Genomic DNA, 16,778 nt, shown 5'->3' on the forward strand with positions numbered 1-16,778 from the left:
GTTTTGAAAAATACAAGTGTTTTTATTGTTTTGCTTTTCTTATCGAATTGAATGTTTTTGAATAAAATAAGTAAAGTAATTTTCCACTCGAATTTTTTCTTTATCAACTCCAAAAAAATGTGATAAGTCCCTATGAGCAATAAGTGTAAACTCCATAAAGCAATTCGGTAATAGGGGGTGACATTCAAAAAACTGAAGTTGGATGTCGTTGGGACGTTAAAGGGTGGAAAAAAAAAGGTTCAAGGTCGTCCAAAAAGTCGCAACAAATTACTCTCGTAACTTCCACTTGAAACGTTCTTCCATTGAAAAATCATTCGAAAAGTTTCATTATTCCATGTACATGGCGATTCGCAACGCAACCGACACAGAACAGGCGCGTGTAGGGCACCTCTAAACATGTCGATTTTTTATACGAAGTTTTTTCCTGACGCCTGCGATTGCTGAGATATCGGTTTCCGAAGATGAGTAAAAAAACAAATTAAAAGATTCTCTATTTCAGGAAAGGCTTAACCTAGAACCGCCATATTTGGGAAATATTTTTGTTTCATTGACGTCTTTATTTGCTGAAAATTTGAAGTGGCTGAAAACTTAACAAGAGGTGGTTTACCTCAGCAACCGTAGGCATCAGGAAGATACTTCGTATAAAAAATCGACATGTTTTAAGGCCCCTTACACGCACCCGTCTGTGTCGGTCGCGTCGCGAATCACCCTGTAGATGACGGCCTCTGCACCATTGTTGGCTGCTGACGACGCTATAGTTCGAAAGATATTTTTTCCACATCAACTGCCTCCGACCCTGCAACCTAAGGATGGCCCGTACGTGAATATGGCCAATTTGGCGGGTCATTTTGAAAATCCCGAATCCCGGTAAATGCTCACGGAACCCATCGTGTCTTGGCTCTGATCAAACTAATACCCCCTTAAATTGACGCCGTGTGTAATGGTCAGAGCTTGTTGGTGATTAATAATGAGTCAAGGCGATTTTGCTACAACCGTCTTTTGTGACGGTTCCTCTGAAAAACACTACGTTAGCATCATTTGACTGATTACTTCACAACCATTTTGAAAACGTCCATTAAATAATAATGGTATCAAGAAAATAAAATAACGTCGTAAGTTCTGCGGCAGGTTAATTCGGTCGACCTCCCTGCTAAACCTAATTGCACTCACGCTTAATTGAATTAGTGAGTTAAGATGGTTTAAATTCACGTTTGATAAACCAGAGCGTTAATAAGTTGTAGTTCGGCACTGTCCATGGATATAAGTCCCACATCGTGGTACGTGAATACCCACCAGTGCTAAACTTAGTTCATAGTGTTCAGTACCACCAGATAAACTTTATTGCTTTTATTCAGTTCGATATGTTTGATGATTTGAGTCTATTGATAGCGAAGACTCGGTGTTTTTGAACTTTTCGAAATTTATCTGCGTTACGTGTATGTCAAGTGTCCCGAGACACCAACTATCTGATACACTAGGAAGATTAGATTAGACGGTAAAATGAATAATAAAGTAAAAGAGAGATTTATTTAGGTGAACGTTTTTTCTAGTTGCATCATGTATCCAAAGAAAATCTTCAAGAAATGTGTCCTATTCAGCGGATTTCTGGCAACGGTGATAACATTCGGAATCGTTATTATCTGCTTTCGAAATTTGATTTACAAGGCGATTTTGAATAAAGTGTTGATGCTGCAGGGAGACGGTCCCATCTACAACGCATGGAAGAAGAACCCGGTCCCGTTGTCCTTAAAATTATATCTATTCAATTGGACGAACCCCTCCGACATTCTCAACAGGTCGGTATCATCAACTTCAGGAAGACAAATTTATAATTTAATTTCAGTTCAGTGAAACCATTTTTTAAACAGCTCGGCCCTTACTTCTTCGACGAAACCAAGGAAAAAACGAACGTTACATGGAACGATGTCGAGGGCACTGTGACCTTCCGTCACCTGAAACGGTGGTGGTTTAATGCGGAGAAAAGCAGTCGAAATCTTAGCGATCCAGTGACGTCAATTAACCCCATTGCTTTGGTAGGTAAAACAGTTGATTCTAAATATCCCAATTAACGAAATCAATAAATAAATGACTTCTCCATTAATTTTAATTAGGATATTTTAACCTATTTGTTGTTGTTTACAACGGTTTTAGGCCAGTGCTATTACAGTGAAAAATTGGAATTTTGTGGTTAAAAAAGCACTGGATATTATGATGCAATCCATGAGCATATCCGTGAACTCTACCCACACAGCCGGCGAAATAATGTTCTATGGTAAAATTTCCCTATTTCAATTAATTACAGCACTTAATTGACTTTTCCCCATACATCAGGATATGAAGATCCTATTCTGAACGTGGGCAATAAATTCGGTTTTTCGCAACTCCCAAATTTCGACAAGTTCGGATGGTTTTACACGGTAAGAACTGAAACTCCTCCTCACAGACTTAACTTCGAAACAGCGTTGGCCTCTGTTCACGGAGGCTGTCCATTTCTTTAGTTCATCCAAGGAAATTTTGGAAGCCCTACAAAGAATTCTAAATCGGGCTAAAGAAGCGCAACATCATTATTATAATTAAATCTCCATACTTAATCGTTTTATTGCTCTGGATAAAGCTCTTATCGTCATACAACAACAAAATTAACCTTATTAAGATTACTAAGGCCATTTTTTTGCACTTCAACAGAGGAACGATTCAGAACTCTATGAGGGAGAATTCATTATGGACACAGGCGCCAAAGGCAATTTCGGGGAACTCCTTTTCTGGAAAGGAATGAATTCCACCCCGTTCTATCGGGGTGAATGCGGGAAAGTGGGTGGATCGGCCGGGGAGTTCTTCCCTAATAATATGACCAAAGAGTTAATCATTAAATTCTTCTCGCCGGATCTTTGCCGATATCTCGAGCTCGAGTTCGAGGAGGAGGTCGTTGTGAATGGAATTTTGGGGTACAAGTACGTGGCAGGGGATCGATTTCTAGACAATGGTAACATAAAACCAAACCAATCGAGCAAATGCAAGATCAATTCTTCTTGTATCGTAGGTACAAAAATAAAAGAAAACAAGTGTTTTTGTGAGGGAGCCTGTATGCCTTCAGGAGCCCTAAATGTGTCGACGTGCAGGTACGATTCTCCAGCATTTGTGTCCCTGCCCCATTTCCTCAAAGCTGACCCTCATTATAGAAGAATAATTGACGGAATGGAACCTCAAAAAGACCGGCACGAGTTTTATATGATCTTTGAGCCTGTAAGTCGGTAATTTTTCCATTTTTTAACCTATAGGCTTTCTGTCGCAGAGAACTGGAATACCTCTTCAAGTAGCTGCAAGATTACAGGTGAACTTGCTGCTGCAGTCTATATCAGGATTTAGGTAATATTATCTAATTAACATGCCAAAAACTATGAGAGCGGCGTTTTTTTTTAGGTTTTTGGAAAAAATTCCAGAAGTGTACGTGCCGATCCTGTGGTTCGAGCAAACAGTGACAGTGCCAGAATCCATGACACTGTACCTAAAGATATTTAATAATTTTGAAGTAATCTGCTTAGCACTAGGAATATGCTGCATATTTTGTTCGATTGTGTGTAAAATATGCTATTGTTATAAAATATGTCAATCGATAGTTTCCAACCGCAAAATCAACGAGAAATACAGTAGAGAAGAAGTGCCTTTAACATTACAGAATACTTCCTCTTAGTCATTGTTAAATCTACTTATAATTAAGTATGAACTGAGTATACTTTAAAATTACGCTTTTGGAGCACTATTTAAAGCCTTCTGATTCGGCTTTAAATTAGAATTAATGAGGTACTTATAAGTATTTCTATTTTGTTCGAAATAAGATTGACTTATAGAAGGGGGAGAGTCCATTCTAGGGATAAAACAGGTTCTAAGCGGAAATGTGATATTGTTCTCTTAACGTGTATACGTCCTAGTTATGCCAATAAACAAACGTTTGATATAAAAAGTCTGGTTTCACCTTTATTCCTCAGTTCAATCTTTCATACAGGACTGTTCAGTATCGACGCTCATCATTGGGATCTCAGTAACCCTAAGAGATACGAGGTCGGTTTGGGAGAGGGGGGAGAGAGATTGGGGGGAAGTTACGCAATTTGGAGCTCAATAAAATGCCTTTTCGAAATTTGAAAAATTCCGATTACATCCGGAGATATCCGTAAAAAAACGAAATGAAAAAAAAAACACGTTCCTTTTGTACAAAGTGGTGATATCATATTTGAAATCTGGCGTTTCGATTTCCAGCAGCCATCATCGACTTGATTTTTTCTTATGGGAGCCATCTTGGATTTTTACATTTTTAAATTCAGTATTGTTTTCTGACTACGACAATGCATTACATGTTCGGGTTCAGCATTTCAGTTCGTTGAAAGTGTCAAAAAATTAATCTTGCTAAGAACGTTTCGGAAAACTTGATTTTAATGAAATTACGTATCACGCCTAAATGTTTTCTGAAATTTAACTACTTAAAAATGAATTTAAAAAATATAAATAACAAATTTTTTTGAGAATATCATTTTAACAATTTAAGGTACCTAACATATCAACGAACTTTGTCTCATTTAGTATTTCCAAAACATCATTAGCAAAGTCTATTTTTTTAATATTTGGATCAAACTGAAATGATGAACCTTAACGTGTGATGCATCGTCTGCAACTGAATTTAAAAATGTAAACATCCAAGATGGCGCTCATAAGAAAAAACCAAATTAATGATGGTTGCAGGAAATCGAAACGTCACATTTCAAATATGATATCACCACTTTCTAGTAGAAGAAGTGGTAATTATGACGTGTCATTCGTTTTTAATTATCTTTTCAAATAACCCCAGTTGGGAAAAGAAACGTTTTTTTTTTCAAAATTTTGTTTTTTTTACAGATATCTTCGAAAGTAATAGATTTTTTTTTTTACTTTAAAAAGGCATTTTATTGAGCTCCAAATTGCGTAACTTCTCCCCAATTTAACCGACCTCGTATCCCTTCTGGCTGCTGATATCCCAATGATGAGCGCCGATTCTGAATAACCCTGTATAATTAAATACAGCAATTTTTTTCTCCCGTTTTTAAATCGATATGGCAACCTATATATTTACCATATAAAAATTTATCGATAGTATACACAGTAGACACACACACATATAGAGGTCTGGTAAAAGCTTAACCACTACGAAGGCTCAATTATGTGTGCATGTGAGTTCATAAATTTATCTGATGAACGATAGTCATAAGCATTGCGTCGCGATCCTACAGGGACACCATCGTCCTCAGATTTTGTAATTTTTATTTCTAACATGTTTGTGAACGTAGTCCACACTTGAAAAATCTCGAAAACCGCTAGAGTTACCTCCGGAAGAATCAAAATTCACAAATAATTTCTGCCAAACCAGAGGCGCACACATATGACACTTGAGACGTGATAAAATCGAATGTTGTTTCCTAAATCATAATAAAGAACTTTGAATCTATGTTATCCGTGAATACCACCTTTGAAATGGTGGAGCTTTGGAAAGGTACTTTTTTTGAATATTCGTTTTCGGCATCAAAAAGTCATAAAAAATCAGAGACCAAAATGATACCGAATTTCGGAAACTAAAAAAGATATTGCAAAACGATTTTCGTTTCAAGCTAACTCAATTATAAGTTTATTTCGTATTTCGAAAATATTCTTTGTCCACCTACCACTCGACTGACTCATCAGTGAATCGATATTGGTACGAAAACGTATAAAATATTTTACAATTTGCCTTTTGCTAAGGTATGAGTAAGTTATGAGTCATACGCCGAACGATAACCACGATGTGATGGTCTCTAAAAGTCCAAATAACGTTACACTCTTTTTGTGAACATAGAACTTATTGGTCTAACCATGGAAACGATATGAGAAATGAAATAATAGATAGCATGTATGTACATGCTTACATGTGTTAAATTTTAATACAATAATAAAATATCTTCCAAAACAGTTAAGAGTATCGGATGAATTTCGACTCGAAACAGAAGCAAACGTATTGGAAACCTGAAACATACAAAAAAAAGTCATTTTTAATTCCTGAAAATAATCTTGACAACAGTTGTAATTTTGAATTATTTTCCTCTTAAAGTAGAGCCGCACCCAGTTGAAATCTGAAACACCAAAAAATCATATTAATTCTTGAAATAATAAATTTATCAAGCAGTTTGAGTTTCGAATCGATTTCGATTTGAAGCGGAGACGTATAAAGTTGAGACCCGAAACACGGGAAAATTCAATGTTAATTTCTGAAAATATCTTCAGTGGAGTTACAGTTTCGAAATAACTTCGACTTGCAACAGAGGCGCCCACAGTGGAAACCTAAAACAGACAAAAAATTCAATATTAATGCTTGAAAAAACTTTCAACCAGCTGAGATCTGTAACGAAGGAAAAAATAATTATTAATTTCTCGAAAAACGAATCTTAAAACAGAAATCCGAATTAAGTTCGACTCGAAGCAGGGCCGCATCAGCTGAGATCTGAAACAAAGGAAAAAATAATTATTGTAAACTTCGACGCGAAGAAAAACCAGTATTATTTCCCGAAACAAATTTTAAAATTTTGGAAACAGCTTAAGTTCCGATATCATTCTTCGGCCATGTCCAAAGATCACGTGGGATTGCTGTATAAGATAAAACAGCTAATCCCAAAGTACTACCTGATACTGAAGGCCTACTTATCTGAACGAGGTTTCTACGTACAGGTCGGAGAGAGCCACTCTCGCTCATGTGGAATGCACGCTGGAGTTCCCCAAGGATCTGTCCTGGGGCCATTCCTCTACTCCTTGTTCACTGCGGATGCGGTCCAGAGCGACAGTGGCATGTTGTCAACCTTTGCAGACGATACGGCATTCCTAACCTGTGACCCAGACCCGCACATCGCAACTGTCAATACCCAGGAATACCTACATCACCTGGAGGAGTGGACGAGTAGATGGAAAGTTCGAATAAACCAAGGCTAGTCAACCCACGTAACGTTCACTCTGAGAAGAGAAACCTGCCCACCGGTGAGCATCTTCAACCAGCCAATTCCGCAGGCTGATAGCGTGAGGTACCTGGGAATGCACCTTGATCGGAGGCTGACGTGGAGAAAGCACATACACACCAATAGGGTCCAATTGAATGGAATTATCAGGAATTTGGCCTGGCTCCTGGGCTACCGCTCTCAACTAGGACTAAGCAACGAAGTCCTAATCTATAAATGTATTGTCAAGCCAGTTTGGACTTATGGCATCCAGCTTTGGGGAACCGCTAGCAACTCGAATATAGAGATCCTGCAGCGATTCCAGTCAAAGACTCTGCGCATGCTAGCGGGAGCCCCCTGGTACGTGAGCAACCTTACTTTGCATAACGATCTCAAAATGGCAACCGTGAGAGAGGAAATCCGGAGACAGGCCAGAAGATACATGATCCGGCTGAACAGTCATCCCAACCACCTTGCGCTGAATCTCTTAGACTCCTCTCGATATTCCAGTGGATTGAACAGATTCAACCCACTGGAATTTAGCGACAGGTTCGGCGCCTAATGGGAGGAGGACCGAGATGTCGGTCACCCTTCAATCATTTATATTTTGTTTTGTTCTTTGTAAGTTCATATATAAAAGTTGCTGAATGTCCTTGTAATTAATATGTGACAGATTGTGACATCATTAAAATTTAAAAAAAATAAAAAAATGTCCAAAGATAGCACCTAAGTACGTTTTAAAAGGGTCAAAATTGTAACTAATTTCGGCTTTAAACTAAAATACTAATTACGACGTTTCCTTTGACTTGACAAAACTTAATTGTTAACGACAAGAAAAAACAATCAGAACTCACCCCTGAGCACCAGAAGTGTGGGCCAGAATCACGTCAGCAACATCTAATTTCACTGGTTAACCCATGGATGTACTAACGGCGTACCTTAAGAGTCTTTAGAACAAAAGAAATCCCGGTTATCCCCCATTATAAGGGCAGCGCGAATTACGCACGCCCTGCTCATCGCAGAGCTAGCATTCGACTGAATCACCTACGAAATGATATCAGTACGACCTGCCCTTTGTTAAGGTACAGCTGATCGGTCGTAGCAATGATAATCGATAGGAAGTAAAATGCGATGTTTCCAGATTTACCTAAAAGGGGGTATAAGTCGCGAATTTAAGGCAGCAGTTTCTTTATGCAAACACACCACTACGAAATAAAAAATATATTTCCCATCGGGAGGAGAATTTAATGGAAAAAGCTGGCTGAGGTTTTTCCAAAAAAAATGCTAATTTAGAATTTCGTACAGTATTAAATGCTTCATGTTCATAATTAATATGTGTAGAGGGTGCATAAAACAAAGCGAATTCCGTGGAAATTAAGGAAGCGATAAGACATACAAGGTGGCTCAAACTAGAGAGGAGATGCGCATTTATATTCCCGTTCAGAAAATGTCCTAAAATTAAAAATATGCACTGGGCTTGTCAAAATATGAGCAAAAAACTGAAAATTATGATTTTCGAAAATCATAAATTACGAACACACCGTTTGAGTAAATTCTACAAAATTTGGTATTATCAACTACTGTCAATCTTTTCTTCTAATTTGAACCACCTCTCACCGCTTCCACAATCACCACGAAACTCAATTTATTTGAGACACCCTGTATATGTCTATGTATAAAGTGTGTTCCGTAAAGAATGCCTCAAAAAGAAAAAAAAATCTTATAATCCAGGCATTAAAATAAGGTTTAACGCGACTTGCCTTATGAAAATGTTACTCGTTTAGGATATACCGGGGGTTAAAGTTAATTTTTATATTTCAATTTCATTAAATAAATCGAGTAGTTCTGAAGATATGCTCTCTAAGTCTTGTATTTGTGATTTTTTAAGGCCCCTAAAAGAGTAATTCGCGAAATTTGAGTTTTGGAAAAGAGGGCGCTAGTTGCAGCCTATAGGGTGCACATTTACATCTCAATTTTTTTTCTCAATGTAATAATTGTGATTTTAAGCAGTATTATTGATAGATCTATCATTTCGAAAGACAAAAGGTTTACCTCATTTATTGTGCTAATCCAAGCCATATTCGAAATGTGGCGAAATTAAATGTCCCTAACGTGTTTAGCAAGTGCACGATATTCAGTACGAATAATTTATTGATAATAATTATTAACAACACGACAGCAACAATTAACAAAAACAATTTACTTCAATGAATTTTAATAAAAAATTAATAATTGTTTCCCTGAATTGTTTTTACTTAATATCGTGCTTTTACTCAGACATACCATATTATGGACATTTACGCACTTCGACACACAACTTCCAGAACTGAATAATAAATAGTGAACTTACAAATTTGATTTTTTTTCAATGAACAATAGCTTAAGCATCGTGTCGCGCCCCTACAGGGAAAACTTTTCCTTCGTCAATTTGTCCGGAATTTGTAGTTTTTGTTAATAACATGTTTCTAAGTTGTGCGGGCAACTATTTCAATATTTGCAATAAATATCTAAACGTAATTTTACCTGTCGGTAGATCCCCTGAAGGCTTTCTTATCAGCTATTTTTATATCGCGAATGATTTTGAGCTCGATTAGGAACGGGCGCCGTTGGTACCTTCTGCTTCCATAGATATTCTATCAACCAATTAGGAAGGCATCAAATTTTTCCTTTTAAAATTTAGGCGTTTTTTAGCTTTAGCGTCTTCAATTAACATTATTTGGATTAAAACTGCCCGTTTCCCTAAGTTGCCTTTCAAAGCTCGTGAAAATTTGATAGTTCGGAATCCAGCGGTATGGATTTATTATTAAATTGAACTTTGACGCTCACACGTCCATTTTCATCGCAGAATCCATATACGCACTAGAAGTATGACAATCTTCTGAGCGATTGGTTAATCTCCATTTTAAAAGACCAAAAATTTCTCAATTTACAATAAACTCAACTCCGATCAACAACAACCATAGTGAACGCTATCGGTTTGTGAGATGTACGAAATGTTCATTTCATTGATGCGTTTTTAACATTGTTTTCGCAACAATGATGATTCGTGAGGTATCGTAGATAATTTCTCATAGAGAAACTGTGTGGCGAACATTTTGCAAAAACATAAAAATTTCAAAAAAAAGCCAGCTTGTGGCAGAGAAAAAAAATTAAGTAATTCGTACTGAGGGTGACAAAAATACGAAGTTTCATTTACGAACGACGCGCCATATTGAATACTTCCGCGTATTAAAAAAATTTATGGAGGAACTCTAAGTTCAAAAATTAGCGAGAATCGATGAGAGCTCAGCAGTTATTTCGAAAAACTACATTTATTTGAGAATTTTGGCGTCCTGCAGCGGCGAAACGAAGCAACGTTGGATATACATACAGTGTGACCCACTTTTTTTGGGGTCGGTCTGTAAAAATTTCATAAATAACGCGATTTAGCCCGGATTTTTTTTTTTTTAATTACAGAGCTTGATAAACTGCACATTTTCATCAAAAATGGCCTATACATGCTACTTGCATACATACATATGTAGGGTTGCCTAAAATGCCTCATTTTTCATTCAGAATGTCGAGCGTTATCCAGTCATTTCAGGGGCACTTTGTCTGAAGAACCCTCACCCCCACAATCGGATCCTTACAGTCGTTAACACTGCATTATAATAGGATAAACAAGGAGGAAAGGAAAGACATTTCACGTCAGAGAAAATGAGTATATTGAAAATCTTACACACCCCACACTCAAATATCTCTTTAAAGAAGTAGAAATGGCACGTTCTATTAACGTGATTTTCTCTTCAAAGTGCTTACCAATGTTGATTTCTTTCATTTAAATTTTTCAATAGTTTACCATTTGCAAAAGGAAAAAACGGGGCTTCTTTCAGTTTACTGGTTGTGTAAGTTAAACCAAGAAGACATACCCAAAAATCATTTAAACAAACTTTTCACATCGATCGATCTTGACAATATGATTGAGGACTCTGGATCCATTTAAGTCCGCATGTAAGGAAAATTCTACTTTTCTTTTATAAAAGATTCTATATAATTATCTTTATTACGGAATAAACATTTTTGAATATGGAGACTTTTATTATTGTAGGGTGCACAAAAATCCCTTTTTGCCCTGCACTTAGAAGTGCCTTTGTGCCTTCTTTAAGCTAGCTTAGCTCGGTAAGGGCCACTTGACCAATGTACTGGCACTTTCACCCGGACCACCAAGCTGACCAATACCCCTCGTATCATGGATATTGTTCACTTCGGTAAAGTTACCAGAACTTTGATCTATCCCCACCAAGTTCCATATTTCAACAGAGTCTTCACGGATTACGACCTTCAATAACTTAATGTCTGTGTACTTAAAAATAAATAAGTTATGACCATCTGAATTTGATTTACTTGGCAAAATCGTAAAGCGATAAGAAAATAATTAAATAACATAGTACCCATGGAAGCCCATTCATTAGCTAATCTCTTTTGAAGTTCCATAGTCCGATTCCACTCGAATAAAACCAAAACAGCAAACAATCCGAGCTTATCAGAAAAAATAGATTTTTTTCTTAAACCCAAACACTTGAACAACGATAATTTGTAATCAACGGCTCAGTTCGTGTAATGCCACCATGTTGGGAAAACGTGCTTTAACTGGTCTGCCCCGACTTGTTCTTAACCAGCAGGGCTTCAACGGGGTGGGATTCTATAAGATTCCGGGACAGTTGGCCGCTCTGAGGCCCTTGGTTTTGGACCATTGCAGATACGCCAGCACCAGTCCCAGATTATGGGTACCCAGTTTGACTGGGGTAAGTTTCATAGTCACAATTAACTTTCTTTCTGCAATACGTTTAGGGCATTCGACCAAACGCTCACGTAAGCCTGGCAATGCCGCGATATTTTTCTGTGGCAATTTGACAGTAATCTAAAATTCTTCAAGATCTGTCTTTATTGGCATTAACGTTGCTATTTTTGTGGATTTTGATGCATTTTTTATCGCATCCCCGAAATAGAGAAAATGTGAAAGAGATGAAAAGGCGAAACGGTCGCGAATTTAGTGGTTTAAACCAAAGCAGGAAATCTAAGACCCGTAAAACATATAATTTTTCTCCGAAAAAAAAATTGTTTTTCTCATGTTTTGGTATTATTAGAAATCAATACATAAATCTTTGTTTTTATTTGAAAAAGGTTTATCTCTCAATACCATAACCAGAAGCTCCGTATGAATCGTTCTCAACAGTTACTTCTTTGGATTTCTAATGACACATTCTTGTTTTTGCCCATGCAATTTGACGTCATCATAGCAAAACCCATGTTAACCTAGCAATTTTTCTAACTTTTCTCTATATCAAAAGCACATTTTACGTAATTCGATGGGCGTTTCTTCTCTCGATCCTGAATGCAAAACAATTTTGTTGTCGGTTCAATGTTAAAAGCTAAAGTGCGAATGTAATCTAGCTGTACTTTGGAAGATATTTAGAAAAGTCTTTGCAACTTTTCGATTTTCTTGTGCTCAACTTTATATCGATTGTCGGTTAGGTTATCTCTAAAAGCATTTTGTTAATTATCCTTTCTTGAGTATGAATTTGAGTATGATTGTTTCATACATTGGGTGGAATAAAGGTTCTTGATACATGCGAACATATTTAATTATGAACCGACATTAAGCAACAACGTTCGACTCACTTATATCTCCTACGAGTATAGACAAATGAAACGTTCTTGTGATATTTTATCCCTCAGCCCAACTTTGGAAACAAACCCATAGCAGAACGAAGGGAGAACACCTTTAGTGACAGGAGCCAGCTTAAATATGCTAGAAGAGTTGTGATCAAATTGGGGAGCGCCGTTATCACCAGGGAAGACGAACATGGTTTGGCGTTGGGACGACTGGCCTCCATTGTTGAGCAGGTGAGCATGTCAAGTTCAAGTTGGGATGTGGATTAATTGCCTAATATACAAGGTAGCCCATGAAAAAAGTTCATTTACCAGTACTTTAAGAAAATCGTGTCAGAATTTCCCTTCCAAAAGCATTGAAAAACTATTCTTATTAATCCTTATGTTACTGGAAAACTAAAAAACGTGGGTGCGGGCGATTCTACAGGTAAACTAATCTTAATGAATAGAACATAAAAAATGTCTAACATATGCGGTTTTCTGTGCGAAAAAAATAGAGTTTTAAAATCTCTAGATAGAGACAATAATTTTCGAAAATCTGGCCGCATGAAGGTTTACTAACGAGATCACGTGAACACCGATAAAAACAACAATAGGAAAGTGCATTGTGGATTCATAACATTCAATAATGAACAGGATATCCTATGGAAAAAAATGGATTTAGGATTTTCCCAAAGCAGTTTTAATACCTAAAAAGCAGTAATTTAAAATTTACACTCCAGAAAATTAGTATTTGTTAATGAAATTACATGTAATATTGATGGCATCAAAAGAAAAATCATGAAATCCCAATTTCCGAATTAAGGTTGCAGAATGCCAGAACGAAGGCCGAGAATGCATTATGGTGACCAGTGGGGCTGTGGCTTTCGGCAAGCAGAAATTAACCCAGGAATTGCTGATGTCCCTATCAATGAGAGAAACCCTGTCCCCTACCGACCACACCAGAGAGGTCTCATGAAGTTTTCTTTGAAAAATTACTTATTCGTTCATACTTCTTCATACTTAGGACGCACCTACACTACTTGAACCCCGCGCTGCCGCTGCCGTTGGTCAATCCGGGTTAATGTCATTGTACGATGCCATGTTTTCCCAATATGGAGTGAAAATCGCTCAGGTTTTGGTAACTAAGGCGGATTTCTACAACGAAGAGACCAGGAAGAATATCATGAGCACCTTGTCGGAGCTGATTAGCCTCAATATAGTTCCGATTATCAATACCAATGATGCAGTGTCGCCTCCTCCTCAAATTGACGAACCCATTGGAGGTATTTGTTAATATATAACGTAGATGTCGACTCAGAAATTCATTGGGAGAATTTTCAGCTAAGCCAGGAAAACGCGGCATTTCCCTCAAAGATAATGACTCTTTGGCTGCGATGCTGGCAGCAGAAGTCCAATCGGATTTATTGATTCTTATGTCCGATGTCGATGGTATTTACAACAAACCTCCATGGGAACCTGGTGCGAGGTTCTTACACACTTTCTCTTCGGAACAACGACAAACCATTGAATTCGGCCAGAAGAGTAAAGTGGGGACTGGTGGTATGGACTCTAAAGTGAACAGCGCCATTTGGGCTTTAGATAGAGGCAAGAGCAATTACGAATTTAGTGCTTTTTAACTCAATTTTTTTATGATGTTTTAGGGGTGTCCGTGGTAATTTGCAATGGATACGCCAAGGAAGCCATTAAGACTATTTTATCTGGAAGAAAAATTGGGACTTTTTTCACCGATTCTGCTGTCGTTGGATCAGTACCTACAGAAGTTATCGCAGAAAATGGTTAGTTTTAACTAGGCTCTGCAAAGATAACGCAATTCTCCATTTTAGCTCGAGTTGGGGGTCGACTTTTGCAGACTCTTACTGCAGAGCAAAGGGCCTCAGCTGTGCACACTTTAGCAGACCTTTTGGTCTCTAAACAATCCCTCATCTTGGATGCAAATCAAAAAGACCTTCAAGAAGCTTCCAGCTCTGGCCTGGCCAAACCTTTACTTTCCAGATTATCGTTAACTACATCTAAGCTTAAAAATCTCGCGGTTGGACTGAAGCAAATAGCCGATTCTAGCCATAAGAACGTGGGGAGAGTTCTAAGGAGAACTAGGTGAGTGTGGCGTGAGTTTAACGTAAAAGTGACTACTAATACTAAATTGTTAACGTGGTTAGGTTGGCAGAAGGTCTAGAATTGAAACAAATCACAGTTCCTATAGGAGTACTACTAGTCATTTTTGAATCCAGACCTGATAGTCTGCCTCAGGTAGCCGCTTTAGCTATGGCATCTGCAAATGGACTGTTACTTAAAGGCAGGAAATTGCAGTTGAACGTGAATTAAGTGTTACATATATTTTTTAATTTAGGCGGTAAAGAGGCGGCATACAGTAATAAAGCTTTGATGGAGCTCGTAAAGGAAGCGTTGGGAACCGTTGGAGCTGAAAATGCCATATCTCTGGTATATAGATACTTTTGTCATAAGACAAGAACCATACAAAAACAAAACAACCCTTCTTCAGGTTTCTACAAGAGAAGAAATCGGAGACCTTTTAACAATGGAACAACATATCGATCTGATTATACCCAGAGGGTCCAGCGACCTCGTCCGGAGCATCCAGAAGCAATCTCAACACATACCTGTGATGGGTCATGCAGAAGGTCCATAATCACCCACAATTTTCCCCAAATAACTAATTTAAATAATTCAGGAATTTGCCATGTCTTCGTGGACAAAGATGCCGACCTAAAGAAGGCCCTTAAAATTGTGAGAGACGCCAAATGCGACTACCCAGCTGCTTGCAATGCCATGGAAACCCTTCTCATACACGAGGATCTAATGAATACAAGCTTCTTTTCGGATATATGCGATTTGTTGAAGAAGGAGGACGTTAAGATTAACGCGGGTCAGTTTTTGCTTAATCAAAATAATGATTTTTCAGAATAAAAGTTTTGCAGGGCCTGCATTGAATCAAATGCTGACCTTCGGTCCACCTTTGGCGAAGAGTATGAAGCACGAATATGGAGCTCTGGAGTGCTGTATTGAGGTGGTGAAAGGAATAGATGCGGCCATTGACCATATTCATACCTATGGCAGTGGACATACTGAAGTTATTGTTACAGAAAATAGTAAGTTTTTGATATTTACTCTTATGAGAAAAAATATTTTTATCGCCATTTCGTCAAGATTATCCTTTTCTAGTTAGTTCAAATTAGCTAATTGTGTGGGTCTGTAATTAACAAAACAGTCCTAAATACGCGTAATTTCTTACTCTTAATAGTGAAACGCTTACATCTACACTTTCAACAGTTTTAGAGTTATTATTAATTAAGGGAAGAGTTGTCAGGTAATTAAAAAATATTGGCGATAATTTGGGAGTTCACAACTTTGATAAGACTTTATTATGTCGCATCATTCATCACCTTCCGTACATATATTATGCCAACGTTTCTTTTCGTTTTTAGACAGCAGAGCAGAAGATTTCCAGAAGCGCATAGACAGCGCTTGCGTTTTCCACAATGCCAGTTCCAGATTTGCGGATGGATTTAGATTTGGACTGGGTGAGTTTCCTTGATCTACAGGATGGCACTAATTTAATCATGAATTAAATGCTTATGTCGTCATTTAGGTGCTGAAGTTGGAATAAGTACCGCCCGCATCCACGCCAGAGGTCCGGTAGGCGTGGAAGGCCTCCTCACAACCAAATGGGTTCTAGATGGGGTAGATCACGCCGCAGCCGACTTTTCCGAGCAAGGAGGACGGCAATGGCTCCACGAAAGCTTGCCCACCAACGGTCAATAACTTAATATTATAGAATTAATATTTATGTAGATTTAAGTCTGTTAAAGATTGCTTCAATTTTGTATTTTTGTTGTCGAATATACTTTTAGATTTGTGAATACATGCGCTATATACATATATTACTTGGTCAACAGGCACCAACCCGCATTAGTCATGATCATGATTAAATGAACGCAACTGTAAACGCGTTCATTGTATGAAATACTGTGCTATAACCAATTTTGTGGTACATAAATATACTCATTGTTACAGCATGTCCAATATTCATAGACCCAAACTTTAAAGCGGCATTTAAAAATGCTACAATTATACCCTTTCAAAAATCTACCCTATCTGCACGGTTGGTGGCGCCACGAACGT

The 16,778-nt window shown here is 37.8% G+C and overlaps 2 protein-coding genes across 3 annotated transcripts; both read left to right on the forward strand.

Annotated features, from left to right (window-relative positions):
• The first annotated feature begins 1,107 nt into the window (after positions 1 to 1,107).
• Positions 1,108 to 3,961, forward strand: LOC136343001 (protein peste-like). Of its 2 annotated transcripts, XM_066289348.1 has the most exons (9): positions 1,118 to 1,495; positions 1,551 to 1,796; positions 1,844 to 2,033; positions 2,152 to 2,272; positions 2,332 to 2,417; positions 2,686 to 2,983; positions 3,041 to 3,243; positions 3,293 to 3,366; positions 3,421 to 3,961. In XM_066289348.1, the coding sequence occupies exons 2-9, from the start codon at positions 1,558 to 1,560 to the stop codon at positions 3,689 to 3,691; spliced, it is 1,482 nt and encodes a 493-aa protein (XP_066145445.1). In that variant the 5' UTR covers positions 1,118 to 1,495; positions 1,551 to 1,557; the 3' UTR covers positions 3,692 to 3,961. The 2 variants fall into 2 exon arrangements, with proteins under 2 accessions (XP_066145444.1, XP_066145445.1); XM_066289347.1 differs by having other exon boundaries at positions 1,108 to 1,495; positions 2,686 to 3,243.
• A 7,590-nt stretch (positions 3,962 to 11,551) lies between these two features.
• Positions 11,552 to 16,672, forward strand: P5CS (Delta[1]-pyrroline-5-carboxylate synthase). The gene is made up of 14 exons (XM_066289316.1): positions 11,552 to 11,767; positions 12,702 to 12,869; positions 13,441 to 13,584; positions 13,642 to 13,900; positions 13,959 to 14,222; positions 14,279 to 14,413; positions 14,462 to 14,732; positions 14,795 to 14,931; positions 14,986 to 15,077; positions 15,139 to 15,277; positions 15,328 to 15,522; positions 15,575 to 15,745; positions 16,082 to 16,177; positions 16,246 to 16,672. Exons 1-14 carry the CDS (start codon positions 11,591 to 11,593, stop codon positions 16,416 to 16,418), a joined length of 2,421 nt encoding a protein of 806 aa, XP_066145413.1. The 5' UTR covers positions 11,552 to 11,590; the 3' UTR covers positions 16,419 to 16,672.
• Positions 16,673 to 16,778: the final 106 nt, after the last annotated feature.

The sequence above is a fragment of the Euwallacea fornicatus genome, chromosome 13 (genome assembly GCF_040115645.1).
Source record: "Euwallacea fornicatus isolate EFF26 chromosome 13, ASM4011564v1, whole genome shotgun sequence".
NCBI lineage: Eukaryota > Metazoa > Arthropoda > Insecta > Coleoptera > Curculionidae > Euwallacea > Euwallacea fornicatus.

Coding starts and splice junctions, on each gene's coding strand:
- LOC136343001 (XM_066289347.1), top strand. CDS start 1,558: ATGTATCCAAAGAAAATCTTCAAGAAATGTGTCCTATTCAGCGGATTT. Junction 1,797..1,843: donor CCCTCCGACATTCTCAACAG/GTCGGTATCATC, acceptor ATTTAATTTCAG/TTCAGTGAAACCATTTTTTA. Junction 2,418..2,685: donor AGTTCGGATGGTTTTACACG/GTAAGAACTGAA, acceptor GCACTTCAACAG/AGGAACGATTCAGAACTCTA.
- P5CS (XM_066289316.1), top strand. CDS start 11,591: ATGTTGGGAAAACGTGCTTTAACTGGTCTGCCCCGACTTGTTCTTAAC. Junction 13,585..13,641: donor CTACCGACCACACCAGAGAG/GTCTCATGAAGT, acceptor CTTCATACTTAG/GACGCACCTACACTACTTGA. Junction 14,414..14,461: donor AGAAGTTATCGCAGAAAATG/GTTAGTTTTAAC, acceptor TCTCCATTTTAG/CTCGAGTTGGGGGTCGACTT.